Below are 19,477 nucleotides of genomic sequence, written 5' to 3'. Positions count from 1 at the left end.
TGGTCACAATACTTGAATCTAAGACCTTAATTACTTAAAGGGAAGAGTTGTTGAGCCACTGAAACCAATTATAATATTGGTTTTTGTCTTAATTTTACGTTTATTAGTCGTGAAACTCATGCACTATACAGGATAGAACATGATTCATTTTTCTTTTTTTTATCAAAATTGCCGCAAATCATAATTTATAAACAATAAAAACATATTATATTAGACTTGTATAACAGATGTTAATTGATTTGACCAATGAAGTAAGTAAAAAGTTATATTAAGGATAGCCACTCCAACCGTCTATTATCAAAAGAGATACATATTTATTTATTTTAATTAATAAATTATATCATTTAAATATAGATTAATATCAGCATATATAAATTTATTTTAATATTAGTATTGATTTTATAGATATGAATTTTATCTTAAATAAAATAATTCAAGATTGTTAATTATTATTTAGATAGTGAAATCTTCTCAAAAAATTTCAAAAAATATCTTGTTAATTATATATCTTATAAAAAATATTAGATCAATTTTAAACATTCCAAAAATCAGTACAAAATTATACTAAAGGTCATCAACATAACCATATATTATCATAGCAAATACATATTAACATACTTATATTGTGTCAAAATATATTAATATTTTTTAATATCAATATTTATGTCTTTAAATATTAACTTTTGCCTAAGATTAAAAAAAAAACTCAAGATTATTAAATATTACATAGATACAAAATCTTCTCAAAATTTTTTTTAAATATTATATTATATCTTTTAGAAGTATCTATCAAAAATTAAAAGAATATCTAAAATATCCAAAAAACCAAGAAAAAAACGTAAGATATCTTTTAAAAATTAAAACAAAATTGTTTTTATTAAAAGTTAATATAAAAAATAAAAAACTCAAGAAAATTCTATTTAGAAACCGAGCATTTGAGGCTATTTGGTCGAAGCCATCACAACTCCACTTTACATTATATATATAGATATAGATATACATAGATATATATAATTATCAAAATTGTTATATTAAATTCAACGAGATATATATTTACCAAAAAATTTAAAGAAATATAGCGTTGTCCTGCTCACGTTAGTTAGGATAAATCCATGATGCATAATATCCAAGTCGGGTCAAGTTGATATATGTTCAATCCCCTACACCAGGAAGCTCCTACGGTTCCGGGAACCGTTAACCCCATAACCAAACCCTAGAATTTTCCCTTACACCACTTACTCAAGGTAAATTTTATGGTGAAATTACCAAAACTGGTAACGTAATGCACTCAAATATTTTATTAAAAGTTTAAGTAAAATTTTCTCAAGATTCTTGTAATTTACTAACAACATAAGTAAAAACTTTTCAAAATCTGTATACTGTACTTAAATGTAAGTAACCAAGAATAATTTATTTCTCAAAATATATGTGTTATTTATTCAATAGACGTGTATTTGAGATAATTAATATTTTTATTACAATTTTAAGTAATTTACTCGATGTAATCACTTTTAAAATATTTGTACCTTGAACCTCCCCCTTATTCCAAGAGTGAACTTATGGCACCAATATCTTTTAGTTTATGAGACCTCTAAATTCTTTGACAACTCAAAATGAAAAAAAAAAAAAAAAAGAAGATATAATTGTAGGCAGGAATTGATCATACACAACAGTCAAAGCAACAAGTACGTGCAATTAGTATGAGGGGAATCAGTGTATGATCGCCATCATCAACGTACTATGCAAGGACCGAAGACTAAGGAACTAAAAGCGGATTAATTTATTGTCTGTGATTTTCCTTCATTGGTGAGTTTTTTTATTTTTTAAATGTGTACCACCCAATATTCAGGTGCGTAATTGACTCCGACTAATTCAGTTCGAACTGGATCGGTCTATTCATAGATAAAACTATCACAATCAATAATTTTTTTCAGTCACAATACTCGAATTTGGAATTTTACGTAAGGAAACAAGTACTGAACTGCCTGGATCAATCTTGCTACACGTTCTCTTTTGAGATCTTTTTTTCTTTTTTTTTTTTTGTTACAAAGAAGCCATTGACCTACAACAGTAATTGATATGTCTAATATCTTAAAATCCCAATTACTTCCTATATATAATACCGATCTAGGTATTTTACTATTTTCCGGCTATCTTTCCATGTGATCTCATGATACTTCTTTTTACCGATGAAAGCAGAAGAAGGGACGCAATAGGTCCACGAGCATCCTTATTACCGAAAAGCAAAAGAAGGGACACTCAAGATAGTGACTTCCGTGATCATATATATGAGTATTCGCATCACTTATTGTTGTAAACCATCTAATTAAGCCGAAGTTTCACCAGAGAAGAAAATTAAGCGGAAGTTTTTCGGTAGTAAAAATTAAGCGAAAGTTATCGCAGAGTTCATCGGGATTACACCATTACCACGTGCGTAGGCAATTATGAGATGCTAAAAGAGGTATTAGTTCAGTATAAGCCAATATTAGAACATTGACACTGCTATGCAACAGATATAGTCATAGGAATAACCCATTTTAAAATCAACGTTGGTTAGTTCAAGCGGTTCGACGCTTGTTCTACTTAAATAAGATCTTGAGTTCAAATTATTGTGAATGCAAAATATACACGCTATGGAGCTTTACCCCTTAGTAAGCCAACCCTGCTCGACTGGAGTAATCATAACTCAATTGGACTTTCAAACACATTTTAGAATTCACTCACATATTATATATGTATATACGAATATAAGGGTGTCTAAATATATATATGTATGTATGTGTGTAGGTTTTTGTATATAGGTTTTACAAACTCTTTGATGGAGTTCACAGGGGGAGCTCGATCATTGCTAGCTTGTTATTAGCCCCTTCTCTCTCTCTCTCTCTCTCTCTCTCTCTCTCTCCCCCCCATACATCATCAACTCCTCCATGCATGAAACCATTCAATTTTGAGGAAATCTTTACCTCTGCAAAAGGGCACCTAATCATCATCCTCATCATCATCACCACCCATCAAGTTATCAACCCCCCACCCATCTTATTGAAGAGCTGATCTCTACATAAATCTCTCACCATCTAGAAGGGAAACCTGATCTCTCGTCTCGAGATGGCCACTCTCGAGGACGCGAAGAAAGACTGTGCTCTCGACCCCCAGAACTTGGCGCCTCGCAAGCATGCGGCTGCAGCAGCCCCATCAAGCAGGCCAGCTGGGGACGCTCCACCACCACCTGATCAGCAGGCGGCTGCCCTGAGGTGCCCGAGGTGCGACTCAACCAACACCAAGTTCTGTTACTATAACAACTATAGCCTCAGCCAGCCCCGCCACTTCTGCAAGACGTGCCGGCGCTACTGGACCAAGGGCGGGGCCCTCCGCAACGTCCCGATCGGCGGAGGATGCCGGAAGAACAAGAAGCTCAAGTCATCTTCGTCGGCCTCACGCCTCTCCTCTGCCTTTGATTCCAAGCTCGATTCCTCCTCCTCCGGCGCCGGTGCTGCCTCCCCATCCTCCTCCGCTGACGTCCCCGGGTTCAGGTTCTTTCCAAATCCAGCCAGTCTCTCCCCAGCTGTAGATTTCCAGCTCAGCGGACTTTCGTCCTCCTTTAATCGTCTCCCTATGCCCCTCTCGTCGTTCGCGGACATACCAAACAGTAATTCTCGGTTCAGCCTCGAACAGCCCATCGGATTCAACAACTGTTACCCATCACTCTCATCCTCCAACACTTCTTCTCCTTCCATCGCTTCGGGGTTATTATTCGGCAGTTCTACAAACCAAGATATGGCTGGTTCAATGAACATCCAGAGCAGCCTAGCATCCTCAATCGAATCCCTGAGCTCCTTGAACCAAGACTTGCACTGGAAGCTCCAGCAACAAAGGCTTGCCATGCTTTTCGGGCCTGTAGAGAGTAACACCCAAAAGGACGCCGCCACCTTTGTTTCTCCAGCTCCGGCAACACACTCTCTTGAGACCCAGGTGGTGCACAAGCCACAGCCCGTTCCATTCCAAAATCAAGAATTTGTGCCGATAAAATCAGATAACATCTACTCGAGAAAAGAAGGCGAGACCACAGTGACCGAATGGTTCTTTGGGAATTCGTATAATTCCCTAATTCCCGACTCAGCCGAGGAGAGCGGTAATGGCGACCGATCAGTTCAAGCATGGGGAAACAGCAATCTACATCAGTTCGGTGCTAACTTGCCCTAGATACTTCTATGTGACGGCAATACATAAACATGTCGATTTACAAAAGAGGTAGGACTAATCATTTAAGCATATATATGTATGTGTGTGTGCGTGTCTCAAAGACAGGTTAATTAGTTTACAGAGTTACATATAGGATAAATATCTTCGAAAGGATATATATGTAAGTTGTTGTTTCATTAATAATTGTTAATTAGAGCTTTAATTTCGAACGCACATTAAGGCAAGTCAGTTTGTTAGATAATGTTCTGTGATTTGTATCATGATGTGTTAAGCAAAACATGATCATTCTCATGATTTTCAGCTTTTTTATTTTACATTATTCCACATCAATGAGTGTGAACTGATGATGCTTTCATGAGCAGTCACACACACTATTGTTACTACACGTTACTTATAAAGTTCTATATTTCCGTTAATTTCTTATGCACATGTCTCTCGGGGCCGGTTGTAATGCTCACTATATATATACATATATTTGTCGAGCTCCCTCACAAAAATGTTTTCTCACTCGAGGTCGGGGAGATACTGCGTACATACCTTTACATGCTAATTAATTAACCGATTAATGGATAGTCGACTCGAATGCTTATTAGATTTTTCGTTAAATTACAATTCTGTTATGACACGGACTACCTTGTCTTCTTCTTCTTTTTTTCTTTTTTTCTTTTTGTGTGTGCGGGCGCGCGCTATGTTAATTGCATTGGGTTTCACAAAGGGGTCTGAGTGTATCAGAGTCCCAGTTTCTGTCTTCAAGCTGATGATAAGCCTCTCAGGTCCTTTTTGATATAGCAGAGAAGCTGCTGCTGCATGTTCAGCGAGTTAATTATATATCTAGCGATATATATATATAGCTATATGTACACATCTCGGCTGTTGGGAGATCCTCAGGAAAAAAGTGCAAACCTAGTCTGCTGTCTGTCTCCCTCATCTTAAAGCAAACAAAATTAATAATTTTGCAGTTCATTTGTTATTAGTGTGTCTGAGCAGAAAGAACAAAAAAGTGGAGGTTTCCATGTAGTTGTATTCAATGAGTGTGTTCCAGAAGCTTTGGATTTCAATAGAGGCTATCTATAACTAATTTTATTAATGTACAATCCGCACCCTGAAGACGGCACATTTCGGTTTTTCCTTCAACTACCGAGGTTTTGGGGCTGCTCGGGGAATTCGAGTAATGTGGATTATATGTAAAGCGCGGATGTGTCACATACCATGCAGTAACGCATGCAGCAACTTACGTGTGCGGATTAAATATATCTAGAACATATGCAACTTTTAATTTCGCCAAATTATAATTACCATGTGGCACCAGCAAGTCGAAATTAAATGGTTAAATTCCACATGACAATTATTCTTAGAATTTATAGCCCTTCTATATATGTATATTGCATCATATCAAACATATATAGTATATCGTACCCACATCAATAGAAGGGAAAAAAAAAAGAGGCAAAGAATCTAATTGTAATAAAGTCATTAAAGAATCTTTTTGCAATGTTCATGGAAAAAAAAAATCCTTTTTGCAATATATAGAGTAAATATTTGGTGAGCATTATCGATCCATTTGGATGAGTAACACCCAATAAAAATGCTTAAAAGTGAAAAATTTGCCTTGCAATGGGCCCACAGATTTCCACTTACAAGCATTTTAATTGGTTCATACTCATTCAAGGTGAATAAGTAATGCTCATTGAATGTTTTCTCCAATATATAGGTTTTGCATGAGAATTTATGAAGCTATATATAGAGCTAGTCTGTCTCATCCCTTCCCACAAAAGAGGAGCACCACACATATGAGTAATCTTTCCAGTCTCGAAAACAACTATTTGCTTGCCACCAATATTTGAACCCAATATGGATCAATCGATAGCCTGGAAATCATATAGTTGTAAACCATTTTTGAAATTTTAAATATATTATGTCGAACTCGGGCGAAGTGGCCCCACCTCCCCATGCGTCCGACCGTTCCAAGAAATCTCGTTACCGACTTACGATTTACCGGGAAATCCTTTATCTGCACAAATATATAACATAGTGGTGTAAAGCTGAAGCAATGGAACAGAATGTGACAGGTGAGAGGATGAGATCATGAAGTTAGGGGGAAGCGGTGGCATGATGAACGTGAAATCCCTATCCAAGCCAGGCAAGACAAGCCTCCTTCTTCCCCCTTCCCTCTCTCTCTGTCTGTCTTCTGTCCAGGGATGGACCGAGGAGGGTTGAGGTAGCCAATCGCCCCCTAAAACTTCTGATGTTCTAAGAAATTCATATATTTTTATTTAACTTTTGATAAAATTACTCATATTCGCTTCCCCTAACTCGAAAAATTTATCTTGCTATTTGCCCCCCCAAGGACTCGCTCCCCTCGACCGAAATCCTGGATCCATTTCTGTCCGTGTGTCTTAACTCACTTTTTGAAGATGACATGGACGGAAACGGAACGGAAACCGTTTCTTTAGACAGCTGATGCGCGCAAATCCTCTCTGGTGGCATCAACTGTCGGTCATTATATCGTTTAATTGCTAGACGGCGGCAAGAAGCTCATGACCCCTTTGTTTGTTTGATCCATGCATGTGTGCAGTGTGCCCCTAACCTCAAGCTACCTGGTATGCCCCCTCGAGTCGTTTCACTTACATAAAGCCGACACGAACTCTCTAGTATAAGTTAATACAAGTTACTTCGACTGTAACAGACGTACATACAGAGGTCGTTAAAATTGGCGGACACGTGTCAGCGAGTTTTTACCTTCGATTTCCATGGGTCTTACTGAAACAGAGCAACGGTCCGAACTTAGTTCTGCAGATCGAAATTCACATACACAGATGCATGCTTACGCGTATATGTACGTGCATAGTTAATTCTTCCTAAAATATGTGCCGCTTCCGGCTGGTCTTGGGTTCGCTTTTCTCATTTTCGATAAGGCTCGAAACCATATATAGCTCTCACTCATATTATCCATAAACGAGAAAAACGCAGTCTCACTATCGTCACTCTCTTTTTGTTGGGATAAATATAGATTTTCTTTTTTATTTTGATAAATGGAGTCATCAACTGTTTCGCCCCAGCTTGAATTTGGCCTCTTCTTCTTAAACGCACAACATTGCATCTAGCGAATATGAAATTAGTTCAAATGGTTCGGCACTTGTTCTCTTTAAATAGGGCGTCGAATTTAAATCTTATAAATGAAGAACATTCACCCGGGGAGAGATTTACTATTTAGTGGACCGACCTGTCTTGAACTGGATTTGTCGGGCCCATTGAACTTCCGGATATACCAAGGTGCACACGTAAAAGAAAATAAGCATGGCATCTTTTTTATAACTTCATTCTCATTGAAGATGTATTGCTTTCACCAACCTGGCTTGGTTAAAAGATTTGGCGCTTACTCGCCTTAAATAAAGTCTCACTTTCGAATCTTGTAAATGTAAAAAATCTACGATTGACAGAGATTTATTTCTTAGTGGACCAATCTCGACTCAAATTGGATTAGTCCAAGCATGTTAAACTTCCGAATACCTGTGGCATCCCGGCAAAGAGAAAGCAAAAAAAAAAAAAAAACTTTCACATGAGTTCTTCCTATTGCGTAATTGGCTAGAAATCTTTCATTTGACGCGCATAATATTTTGGAAAAAGGAAAGTGAGATTAAGGGATGGCCCCTCTCTGTATATCATAATATAGAAGTATATATACATAGTTGCAAAATATTGGTAATTTATGTTTGTGTATATCGTGTTTACTGTGTTACTCGTACCTTTATGAATTTGTAATTTCTTAGGTGAATTTATGAAACTGTGTATTTAGAATTTTTCTTTTATAAGTGCATAATTCCCTATATCGGGCATTACACTAGTATTATCATATCGTCAGATTGTAATCCAAATTCTAACAGAAATTGCTACTTTATCCAATATTAGAATGCTTCCTATGCTTTGCACGGATGTATACTAATTGTTTTTTTTTCTCACTGATTTATTAATAAAGATTTCTTATTGTAATATCCAAGAAATCTAAGAAGATATTTGTTGCTCTTATATAACGTGTTCACTCTTCGATATCTTCAGTTTTTGCCGTCAGATATGACAGGAAAAAAATAAAATTCATAAAATAAAATACAAAATTGAGAATAGAAATAAACAAATTAATGATACAATATAATATTACAAGTAAAAGCAAGGTTCTCTTAGAATCAGAAAATGCATGTACAAAGAAAGAGCAGTGCTACGATCTTGATGAAATTTAACCAAAACGGGCTGGAAAAATTATTACGAGAACACAAAAAGAAGAAAATTTTAAATGAGTTTATTTCACATTGACGTAACGAAAAAAAATCAATAAGAATTCTTTAATAATCATGGCAATTATCCGAAATAAAGAAAGCGATCAATTTATCAGTTTATGTGTTTAGGTAATTCTAATAAGGAAGGTAATGAGGAATTCGAATAAAAAAACAGAATTTTTCCTTTTTCCTTTTCATGGATGAAATATTCATTATTAATTTTATGCCCAATGATATAAAATATGTATGTACGAACTTTTTTTTTTTTGTTATTCATTAAAAATTGAATTAAAACTGTAATACAATAAATTAAATTAGTAAAATGAAATAAAATTACAAGAAGATGGCGCGAGTTAGAAAAACTGCCATACTCATCCTCACGATGCAAGAAACTTTCGGGCTTGATATGAATGATTTATAGATAAGGAAGGTAATAAGGAAATTTTAATATTTAAAAAAAAGTTGGATTTTTTTCTTTTTTCTTTTAATGAATTAAATATTCGTTATTAATTTTAGATCATCTAATAAAATAATATATGTATGTACAAACTCTTTTTTCTTTGGTTATTCGTTGACAATTGAATTAAAAATATAATACAATAAATTAAATGATCAAAAAAAACTTCAAGAAGATGGCGCGAGTATGAAAAATTGCCATACTCACCCTCACAATACAAGAAACTTTCCAGCTTGATGTGAATAATAATTTATGGATAAGGAAGGTAATAAGGGGATTTGAATAAAAAAAATCATGAATTAAGTATTCATTATTAATTTTAAATTACCTAATAAAATAAAATATGTATGTACAATTTTTTGTCATTCATTAATAAATGAATTAAAAATGTAATTCAATAAATCAAATTATTAAAAAAGAAATAAAACTTCAAGAAGATGGCGCGAGTATGACAAACTGCCATATTCACATTCACAATGCAAAAAACTTTACAGCTTGATATGTATGATTTTTATAGATTCGTTAATTTATCATTGCTATATATCTCAGTGAATGCTCTCGTCATCTTCTTCCTCTTATTTTTAATCTCATATCTCAATTCGCTTTTTCAAAACATATTTTGTTCAATATGATTTTTTGGATCCAAATCAGCGTGCCCTTTATTACGAATTGAATAGGATCGAAGAATATACATAAGCCCAAATGGGAAAAATGGCGCACATGCCCAAGGATTAGGCTCACAGGCCCAAAGCTTGGAATCACGGACCAACTAATCGACTGCCTCTATGATCCTAATGCAAATGAACCTACAGAAAATCAAGAGGAATCCCAATACACCAAATGACTTCATCCTTCTTCCCTGGCAACAAAGAGAGCTCACTCAACAAAAACTGAGTATTCCTCCTCTCATCCCTGCAATCTCTTCTCACCCAACCAATATTACCAATAACATCAGCTACAGTGGAATCAAGAGGAATACCATAAAGAGGACTCCCATTGATCGAAGGGCTATCCCCGGTCCAATTATCAAACCAGAAAAAAGTCGACTGACCGTCACCAATCCTGTGTTTAATAAAAAGGACAAACTACAGTTCTTATCTTTAGAAGATTTCTCCACGCATAAGAACAACAATTTGGAATCTTCAAACTCCAAAAACTCCTTCCTTTAATGAGATGAGCCTCCAACCAAGCAATCCACAAAGAGCCAGCCTTTTTGAAAAGCAACCATATGAGCTTCATATTACAAGAAAGGTTCCAGGTACATAGATCTTTCGGCAAGCATACTTTTATCCCAGCTCACCTTAGCACCCTTGCCATTTCCATCCTTTCCCTTCCAAAGGAATGATTGACATTTTTGCTCCACCATCCTCAAAACCTTTTTTGGAAGGACAAATGCACAACATGACCAGAGGACGGATAGCAGATTTATTCAATTGAAGCCTCCCAGCATATGGTAATTTCCTTGCTGCCCAGCCCTCTATTCTGCTTGTAATCTTACCAATGAGAGGTTTACAGTCCTTGTCTGTCAACCTTCCTGCAATAAGTGGAACCCCCAAATAAAGTACAGGGAGGGAACCTCTTTTAAACCCACTCAAATCCAGCATTTCCTTAACAGACTGCTCATCCAATCCTGCACAATAAATCTCAATTTTTTGCTGGATTTAACTTGAGCCCAGAAAACTGTAGAAGATCTTGAACACCTCCAGGACAGCCCTTAAAGAATTACGATCACCCTTGATAAAAATCAAAAAATCATCAGCAAATCCAAGGTGGTTAGCTGAATTTTTTTAAAAAAAAAAGGATGATATGCCAGTACACCTCTTGCAGCAGCACTATCAAGCAGTTTGGAAAGAACTTCAACAGCTATGACAAAAAGATAAGGGGACAGAGGGTCACCTTGCCTCAGACCCTTCAAGCCATTAAAGTAACCTTCTAATCCCCTGTTCATGTGTACTGAATAACGAGTACCTGTAATGCATTCAATGATCCAGTCAACAAAAACAGCAGGAGCTCCAATAGCTTTGAAGATATTAATAACAGAACCCCAATCCAATGAATCGAAAGCCTTCATAATATCTGCCTTGATAGCACATCTCGGGCTTAATCCTTCCCTTTTATATCCTTTTAACTAATTCATGGGCAAGGAGTATGTTATCCCCAATGTTCCTGCCACTAATGAAAGTGCACTGATTGGAGGAGACAAAATCAGACAGAATACTCTTCAGTCCGTGTGCTAGTATCTTAGTGATGCATTTATATATCACATTACAACAAGAGATAGGCCTAAACTCGGCCATCCTAGAAGGATTAGGGACTTTTGGGACCAGAGTAATGCGGGTACTATTCACTTCTTTAAGAAGATTGCTACTAGCAAAGAAGCTCATAATGGCAGCAATGAAATCTTTACCAAAAATAGCCCAAGAGTATTTAAAAAAAAAATGGGCACTATACCCATCAGGACCAGGGGCCCTATCACCATCCATACTTCACAAAGCCTCCTTAACTTCTTTCTCAGATACCCTCCTTGACAAAAAGATAATATGCTCCTCCGAAAGCTTGTAATTAAGAGTATTTTGAAGCACAGAAACAGAAACACCAGAAACATCAGAATTGGTAGTTCCCAAAAGCTTTTGATAAAACCTCACAGCTTCATTTGAGATATCACTTGGATCTTCAAGTATAGAGCCATCATCTGTGAAAAGCAGCTTTATAGTATTCTTGCCTTCCGAGACTTCACAATTTTATGAAAATAACCAGTATCCTGGTCACCCAAACAGAGCCATCTAACACGAGCATTCTGTTTATAAAAGGCCTCCTCTGCATTCCTCAACTCCACATAAGACTGACTCAAAGCTTGTTCAACAGCTAAAAGATCAGGAGAATGGTTGCCATTTAAGATCTTTGATTGAGCTACCTTTAGCAGGTTTCCAGCCTCCTTTACCTTATGGGAGATGTCAACAATTCCTCCTGTTAAAAGCCTTAGGGTCTCCTTTCAACATTTTAAGCTTGCTGCAAAGACAATACATGGGAGTGCCCTGAACTTCTCTGGTCCACCCTCTCCTAACTACCTGTCTATATTCAGAATGAGTAGTCCAAAAATTGAAAAACTTAAAACTGCTTCTTGTGACTACATTTCTGTTCATCTAATACTAGGATAATGGTCAGAAATCATGGGAGCCTGAAATTCCACCATCAAACTAGGGAAATGATTGAACCAACGTTCATTAGCAAGGACTCTGTCTAGTTTCCAGTCTATGAACCCATCAGCTCTTTTATTTGACCAGGTAAAGAAATTACCCACCCAAGCAAGGATGATCTTGCAGCTCAACATCCATAAGCAATTGCTTGAAATCATTCATTCCTGGTAGATCACTGAGATCTCCATTACTGGCCTCTGTATTGTCCCTTATTGCATTGAAGTCCCCTGCCAATAACCAAGGAGAATTTCCAACCATTTTTAGCAAATTTCTGACAGATGACCACAAATTGGTCCTTTCATTAACTGAATTTGCAGTATACACCACAGAAAACCAAAACTGGAAAGATGAATTAGCCCTTACAACACAGTGGATTACCTGATCAGTTTTCTCAACCACAGAAAGATCCACGGAATTATCATGAACAATCCACACTTTCCCGAGGGGGTGCTGAGAGTAGTTGTGGAATATTTTCCAATTTTGAAACGAGGCATTCTTAATCAACTGCATCTTACTCTCCTGGACTCTAGTCTCAAGAATACCAATGATATTTATTTTATTAACAGCAACCAGCCTGCCTACTTCCTTATGCTTGAGAGGCCTATTGAAGCCTCTAACATTCCAAGTAAGTATCTTTAACAGTTGGGAAAGATTAGGGGGTGGAGACTTACCCTTGGAACCTTGCCCAGTTACTTCGCTACTAAGCTTGCTGGTACCCCTTTTGTTTTTCCTCTGATTCTGAGTAATATTCTGCATCATCACATTAAAACCCATTACAGCTCCATGAGCCTTTTTAGGAGAAATGTGAGGCAAGTTTGCAGGCTGACACTCAGCAGATTCCTCTAAGACTGAAAACTTATTGGAAGTTGTAACATCAGATTCCGACTTAGAAACTGAGGTTGTCTTGTGAATTTCCTTCGGCATGCCAGCCACAGAGCCACTACCTTAGGTGATATTTTGTTCAATATGATTATCGTGAACATTGCTTAATTCCATGAGCATCCTTAATTTCTCGGACGGTTTTATCCATTATATATTATAAATTAATAGCTACTCTTTAGTAGGCCAATCTTACTCGAACCTAAACTAAGACCCTTTAGATTTTGAGATACGAGATGGTACAGGCAAAAGAAGAGGAGGGAAAAAATGATAAGAGTTAAGTGCCGGCTCATTTGGAAACAAATTGCCAACCTGTTCCATTTACGAAGCTATAAGAAGCGCTTTCAGTTTCAAAAGAACTCCAAAAAAAAAAAGCTAAAAATCCACAGCTTGAAGTTTATACACACAAATACACACAAGGGAAAGTGCATCGGTTGATACATAACATATTCAGAACTACGAGTTTAAACCAAGGAAGGTTACCACTCGATCAGCGTATTCGTCTGTCTCTTCGTTTTCATTAATTATCTTGACCATATCTTCTTCTTATTGTCCCTCTCCTTCTGCCCCTGAACTTGATCTCTGCTGACCCTCCTTGTGTTCGTGGTAGCTCCTTGAGCTGTCGCAATGGGCTTTACTACTGGTCTAACCATCTTTGCAACTCTCGGTGGATCAGACTTCCTGAACCTCTTATCACTCAGAGAGCTCGGTGGCAGAAACAAGTTTTCCGTCTCGCCAGTTCTCGAGTTTCGTTTCCTCCTTTGCTCGTGAAGAGCAGCTTCACCAGTATGCCCGCGAGAAACAGAGCCATGACTCACCGGACGGGTTATGGAGTTTGAGATCTTCAGGATATGAGAGTCCATATCAGTCGTGACTATGTCGTGTGCGAAGGTTTTACCCAAGTTTGGTGTCGCTGTTACGACCCCATCACAATCACGAGCTCCTTGGCACTGCAACTGTTGCTCCTGCTGCCTCAACTTATCTTCAAGCTCCTTAATCTGTCAAGGAAAAAATTTCAATTCTACAATTATGATACATTGTTCAATTAGACAATTGAAGAGTAGCCATTTAATGTTACAACAATTGCAAGCTAATTATCTTATGGTATTTCCGAACTGAATATGGGCATAGATAACGAAAATGGATTGATTACCTTCTGATGAAGAGACGCGGACTCAGAGTTCTCTTCCTTCTCTGCCAGTTTTTGCTCGAGCTCCCTTATCTGGAATTGCAGGGTACAGAATCACAATAAAGAAGTGGCAGAGAGAGCACTAAAGTGCTCAATGCATGAAAATTAAAACATGGCTAAAAGACCTTTTCTTGAAGGACATGGGAATGATGGACGGATTCCTGCATTTGCTCCCTATGTTTGCTTTCGAGATGTTTCATCTGCGTAAAAACAAAAGAAGTATTTCACTAAGTTTACGTTTTCGATGATAACACCACAACTGAAGGAACACTTTGCTAACCTTCTCTTGCAATGAGACAGACTCCAAAAGGTCTCGATCACGATCTAAAATCTTACTCTCAAGCTCTTTCACCTTCAAGAAAAGTAAAAGGTGATAGTCAAACAAAAAATGGGAAGGAATAAAAACCTTCCCTCCCAAAGAAATGATGGTCCCTAACCTTTTCTTGAAGAGTGGAGCAAACTTCTTCCTTCGCCTTTAGTTTGTCTAAAAGTTGCGAAGCCTGTCGCTCTGACTGGCTTTGCCAGGAGGTCTTTGATTCTAGCTGACCTTCTAGTTCTTTGATTTTCTCCTGCAAGTTTTTGTAAACTTGGTCCCGATTTTTCGCCTTACTCTCCAAGTTTTGGATGTTCTCTTCTAACTTCCTTAGAGATTCATCCTTTGATCTGGACTCCTGCCTTGCTTTCTCGAGCTACACAGGGGCAGGGCATAGTGTTATTATAATTCAGATTGATAATGATAACTGACTACAAGCGAAGTTTCACTATACCATTGTTTTCATCTTCTGAAGCTCATTGGGATCTATTTGCTTCTTAGCAGGACCCAATTCAACCCCTCGAACCCGTGTGGCAAAATTTAATGAACTCAATGTCTCACCCAAATCCTTGTCCGAGGGACTAATTTGCACAAGCATCAGAGTTTTCGAGTCACCACCTGTGAAAGCAATAAATCTCAGCAAATTAGGCTACTCAGATTCTTCATTTTATATTGGCCAAAGATATGACAGATTTTTGAGTCGGCATTTCCATTTACCTAGAGAATCTTGAAGTAGATGTGTCAGTTTCGAGTTTCTGTATGGGATGTGACTGCTTTTATTTGCTAAAGCAGAAATTACATCTCCAAGTGCTGACAGGGACCGATTGATATTCTGAGCTTCCTTCAGTCTCTCTCCCTGCACATCGGTTTTTGCAAGCCTCTCACTGCCTGCCAAGTCCACGAGCCATAGCTTGCTCCTTGTGCACTCCCCAGAGATCAAGTTTCTCGATCTCACCATTATGCATAGCATACTGAAAAAAACAGTCTGATGATTTTTTCCATAAAAGATCATATGAGAAAGAATGTCAGAAGTAAAAGTTTTGTACCAGTGAGATCGACTACTATGCTCGTTGACATTATTTGACCCAACAGCCCTAGCATTGCTTCCTGCTTGAAGTACATCCCATACTTCCTTGATGTTCTCAACTTTGGCCTCTACAATCCCAGGGACATTGTGAAATCCTTCAGATGCTTGTTTAATCTCCAACCTAGTAGAAACAATCATAAGCCTCCTTAAAATCAAATAAATTTTACGCATAAAAAAAAAGTGTCAGATAAATTTTAAGACCAAATAACAGAGAGAAAAAAGAATATAGTTTACTTTTTTGATGTTGGTGACGTTGCCAAGAGGTCTCGTATCTGCTCGTTGTAGACCTCAAGGACGCTAACTGATATGCTGTACGTGAATGTTTCACTTCTTTCCTGGGCAGTTCTAAATAGTTGCTCGAGGGTTCTATAGTTTACTCCTCGGTTATGCTCTGTGCCTTCCATCGTAAATGTCTTCCCAGTTCCCGTCTGGCCATAGGCAAAAATACAGACGTTGTAACCATCCAACACAGAGACTACAAGTGGTGAAGCATCCGCAAACACATCGACTGTGAGAAAAGAGAAAATGAATGACCATATAAGACTCATATTGATGTAATGGAATCGCAATGTTAAGTATTTTCCGTAGTTAGGGAAGATACAAGGACCTTGATCATCTTTCGGCGTAAACACCCTGTCGAATTTAAATGTCTTCTTAGTGGAGCTGCCTGTGAGAATCCCAAGATCTCCATCTTTCGCAGATTCAAATTCTGCAACTACTGAACAACCAGCCGATACCTCTGCCTTGCTTAATGGACGACAACGGCAAAAAACCCGAATGTTTCCTGATTATTGAACTCAAAATTAGGCTTCCGCCAAAACATAAGCCACCAGGATTTTTTCCATAACAGCATGGGAGAGAAACAAAAATATATTCACGTGGATAATACACCAAGCAGGATAAGTCTTGCACAGTAGGGAAACAATGGGATAAATGACTGAAATGCTTCTTAAAAAGGAAAAACATCCCGAAAAAAAACACATTTAATGATGCAACAGAAAACTGAAAAACACAAATTACTGAATCAAATTCTATTTTATCCAGAATTATAAATTATAGAGGGCGCATGCCTTTTGTCTCTTGAAGTTGGTTGAAGAGCTTTCTTCTCTTTGTTTGTTCTTCACTGTACTTCATTTTGAGATCTTCACACTGGACAACTGTAATGCATGATGAACTTAGACCACGAAATCCAGTAATTTAATTATATAGACATCAATAAGTGTATTAAGTAAGCAATTTCTCAAACATACCCAATGCTTGGACTCCGGAAACCATGTTATTCAACTCGGGAATTGAATCTGCACATTCATGTGCTTCACGGGAAAGCTGAGAATGCTCCCTTTTCATTGTCTACATGACAAGATATAGTGAGAAACTCCAGTGATATAACAAGGCTATCAAACTTTGTGTCAAACTTAATAACTACTACCTTCACTTTTTTGTCCAATTCACTGATTTTTGTTGCCCAGAATTGTTTATCATGCTCATACTTGGTAGAAACGCTCTTCAGATTGTTGCCTTGTTCATCCAGAACTTGCTCTAATAGAATTTACAACCATGAAGATTTCAGAGACAAACGAAGTGACAAATCGATAAATGCCTCTAAGACTTATATGTTATTATCTATTCCTCATAATACTAGCCAAGGGATGAACAATTAAAAATACAAAACAAATATAAGACCGGAAAAATGCTCAAAAGTAGCCCCAATTATGAACAACCATTGGCCTTATCAAGGAGATCTAACATCCATCTAGACAATTAAACACTGCGCCAGAGTTACAGACTTGCTCATGAAATGGCCAACCTCAATGATCTATCTAGTACGCTAGAACGCAAAAGGAATATCTGCGACAAATATATGTGGTGTAAATGGTTTTCCAAACAGACCATGAGACTATTAAAACAGCAAAACCAGCTATTCATTCTCTTCAAAAAAGGATTGAAATAAAACTCTCTAAACTCACCTAAATTACGCTTCTCGAATGTTCTATTGTCGAGGTCCATTCTAACCTTCTCCAACTGCTCATTAGTTGCATTGAGTGACATCCAAGCCTCATAACATTCATCTGTCTTCTGCTTGCACAGCACAGAAAGCTCTTTAATGTCCCTCTCATACTTGGCTGTAAATTTTTTTTGCATAATCTTCTTCTGCAAGCATAAAAGATCAGTGAAGACCATATCCCAAAAACTTATAGAACTAGTTCCCAAAGAGCTAGTACTGACCTGATCCGCAGGAACTTTTATTTCGGCCATACAGACATCACATTTGACATATTCCTTTGCCTCTTGAGAACCTTAAAACAAAATCATCAAGTCCGTTATAATGATGATGCAGTTCATACAAATACATCTTTCAACGTAATCATGCATAACTGAATCATGTAGTCATGAGTTTAACTGGACATATGATCAAATTTTAAAACTAAATTATCATAAATTTCAAAAGCTATAATCCGTGTGATGAATGGGCCTGATCAGACCAGGTCCATGGGGTCAATTTGTTAACTGTATTAAGTTGATTCTGAGCTGCTGCATCTAGCAGAACAAGCCAGTCCCGTTTCGGCTTTGAAGATCATGTATAAGAGAGAGGCACTGCAACTAACTACATCGACAATCAACAGTTGATCAACTAAAGGAAATAGAAGATATACCAGACACTCTTGGCGGTGCTCTCCTTATACAAATCCCACTAACCACAGGGGTGCCATTAACTCCTTCAAATCTTATCCTAAGGGTACCATCTTCCTTCACACAGACCCTCGAGTCAACTAATTGAAGAGGCTTGTTTGCTCCAACGACATGAAAAATATCGAAATCAGACAAAACCTGCAATTTGAGCAATAAGACCTTACTACTAGGATGATCCTTCAATGGAAAAACATAATAGTTGCTGTACGTTGGAAAGTCAACTTGCCTTCTCTTCCTGAATGAACACGTTGAAAACCCTCATCCCTGTAGGCCCATTTGTGAAAATGATTTCCACAAAGTGAAGGTCAACATAATAGTCACCCGGCTGAAGGTTATCAAATGTGTAGCAGAAATTCCCAAATCGTGCCGATTCATAGATGAAAGGGTAGTCACCACTATCAGTTATGCACTCGTTTGTGCTCAGAACATCTCCACCGCCATAAAAGGAGTCCCCCTGAAACTTCAGAGGGTTATCCTCTTGATGCGGGGCCTCGCCTCCCGCATTTATGAACATTATGTACTCCTCTATTGGTAAAAACATAAAGAATCAATCAGTCACACAAAAACAACAGAGTTAAGTATCAAACTCCCAGAACAACCATGTACATGCCTCCAGTGGCGCAACTTGAGATATTCGCTACGCCCCTACTTGATAACTAGCTCAGAACTTTGACCTAATTAATCAAGAAAGGTTAACCCTTAAATCTTTGAAATCATCTAATCTGCAACCCGCCTATCAGTGAGAAACACCACGCCAAAAGGTAAAATTGAGCTATGCCGCTCCATTTCCCCGACACCCGGGTCAACGGAAACTGCAAGAAGATCATAAGAGTTCACTCACCCGAAGAAGGCGGTCTCGTAAACCCGTGAGGAACCAGCCTCGAGCCCGGATTGCAGAGCATGAAATCCACCGGAGAACTTCCAGTTCCCTCGCTAGGGGGATCTTGGCTTTCTTGGGAGCCCGGTTCCAGCTTCTCAGGCCCGAAATCCTGAACTGGGGCGACCTCCACATCCTCCATGAAGACGAAAAGAACAGATTCAGGAACTCTTGAGAGAGAAAGAGCGGCAAGGGAAGAGAAATTGGGGTTCGAAATCCCAAAGATCAATCCTTTTTTCCCCTTTATGGTATGTCGCGCTTTGCTTCCTAATCCTGGGTGGATGCTATGTTCAAATTTGAATCCAGTGACCGTTGA

The 19,477-nt window shown here is 37.8% G+C and overlaps 2 protein-coding genes across 2 annotated transcripts; one reads left to right on the top strand and one right to left on the bottom strand.

Moving 5' to 3' along the window:
• Positions 1-2,821: 2,821 nt before the first annotated feature.
• Positions 2,822-4,585, top strand: LOC116196972 (dof zinc finger protein DOF5.7). The gene has a single exon (XM_031526949.1). It carries the CDS (start codon positions 3,106-3,108, stop codon positions 4,198-4,200), a length of 1,095 nt encoding a protein of 364 aa, XP_031382809.1. The 5' UTR covers positions 2,822-3,105; the 3' UTR covers positions 4,201-4,585.
• An 8,726-nt stretch (positions 4,586-13,311) lies between these two features.
• Positions 13,312-19,466, bottom strand: LOC116195636 (kinesin-like protein KIN-14R). The gene is made up of 18 exons (XM_031524928.1): positions 19,126-19,466; positions 18,511-18,809; positions 18,248-18,422; positions 17,820-17,890; positions 17,561-17,744; positions 17,023-17,132; positions 16,844-16,943; positions 16,664-16,750; positions 16,201-16,377; positions 15,828-16,101; positions 15,553-15,714; positions 15,224-15,477; positions 14,961-15,124; positions 14,631-14,882; positions 14,474-14,545; positions 14,319-14,393; positions 14,158-14,226; positions 13,312-14,002 (listed from the first exon to the last, which is right to left on the bottom strand). The coding sequence occupies exons 1-18, from the start codon at positions 19,301-19,303 to the stop codon at positions 13,529-13,531; spliced, it is 3,177 nt and encodes a 1,058-aa protein (XP_031380788.1). The 5' UTR covers positions 19,304-19,466; the 3' UTR covers positions 13,312-13,528.
• Positions 19,467-19,477: the final 11 nt, after the last annotated feature.

The sequence above is a fragment of the Punica granatum genome, chromosome 1 (genome assembly GCF_007655135.1).
Source record: "Punica granatum isolate Tunisia-2019 chromosome 1, ASM765513v2, whole genome shotgun sequence".
In the NCBI taxonomy this organism is placed as follows: domain Eukaryota; kingdom Viridiplantae; phylum Streptophyta; class Magnoliopsida; order Myrtales; family Lythraceae; genus Punica; species Punica granatum.
Note: the sequence above shows the minus strand (reverse complement) of the source record. Positions and strands in the feature narration are given on the sequence as shown.

What these genes read in the sequence shown, in the direction of transcription:
- LOC116196972 (XM_031526949.1), top strand. Translation starts at nt 3,106, where the DNA reads ATGGCCACTCTCGAGGACGCGAAGAAAGACTGTGCTCTCGACCCCCAG.
- LOC116195636 (XM_031524928.1), bottom strand. Translation starts at nt 19,303, where the DNA reads ATGGAGGATGTGGAGGTCGCCCCAGTTCAGGATTTCGGGCCTGAGAAG. An exon ending in TAAAAGTTCCTGCGGATCAG is followed by an intron (nt 17,745 to 17,819) that starts GTCAGTACTAGC and finishes TTATGCTTGCAG; the next exon opens with AAGAAGATTATGCAAAAAAA. An exon ending in TCTACTTCAAGATTCTCTAG is followed by an intron (nt 15,125 to 15,223) that starts GTAAATGGAAAT and finishes TTGCTTTCACAG; the next exon opens with GTGGTGACTCGAAAACTCTG.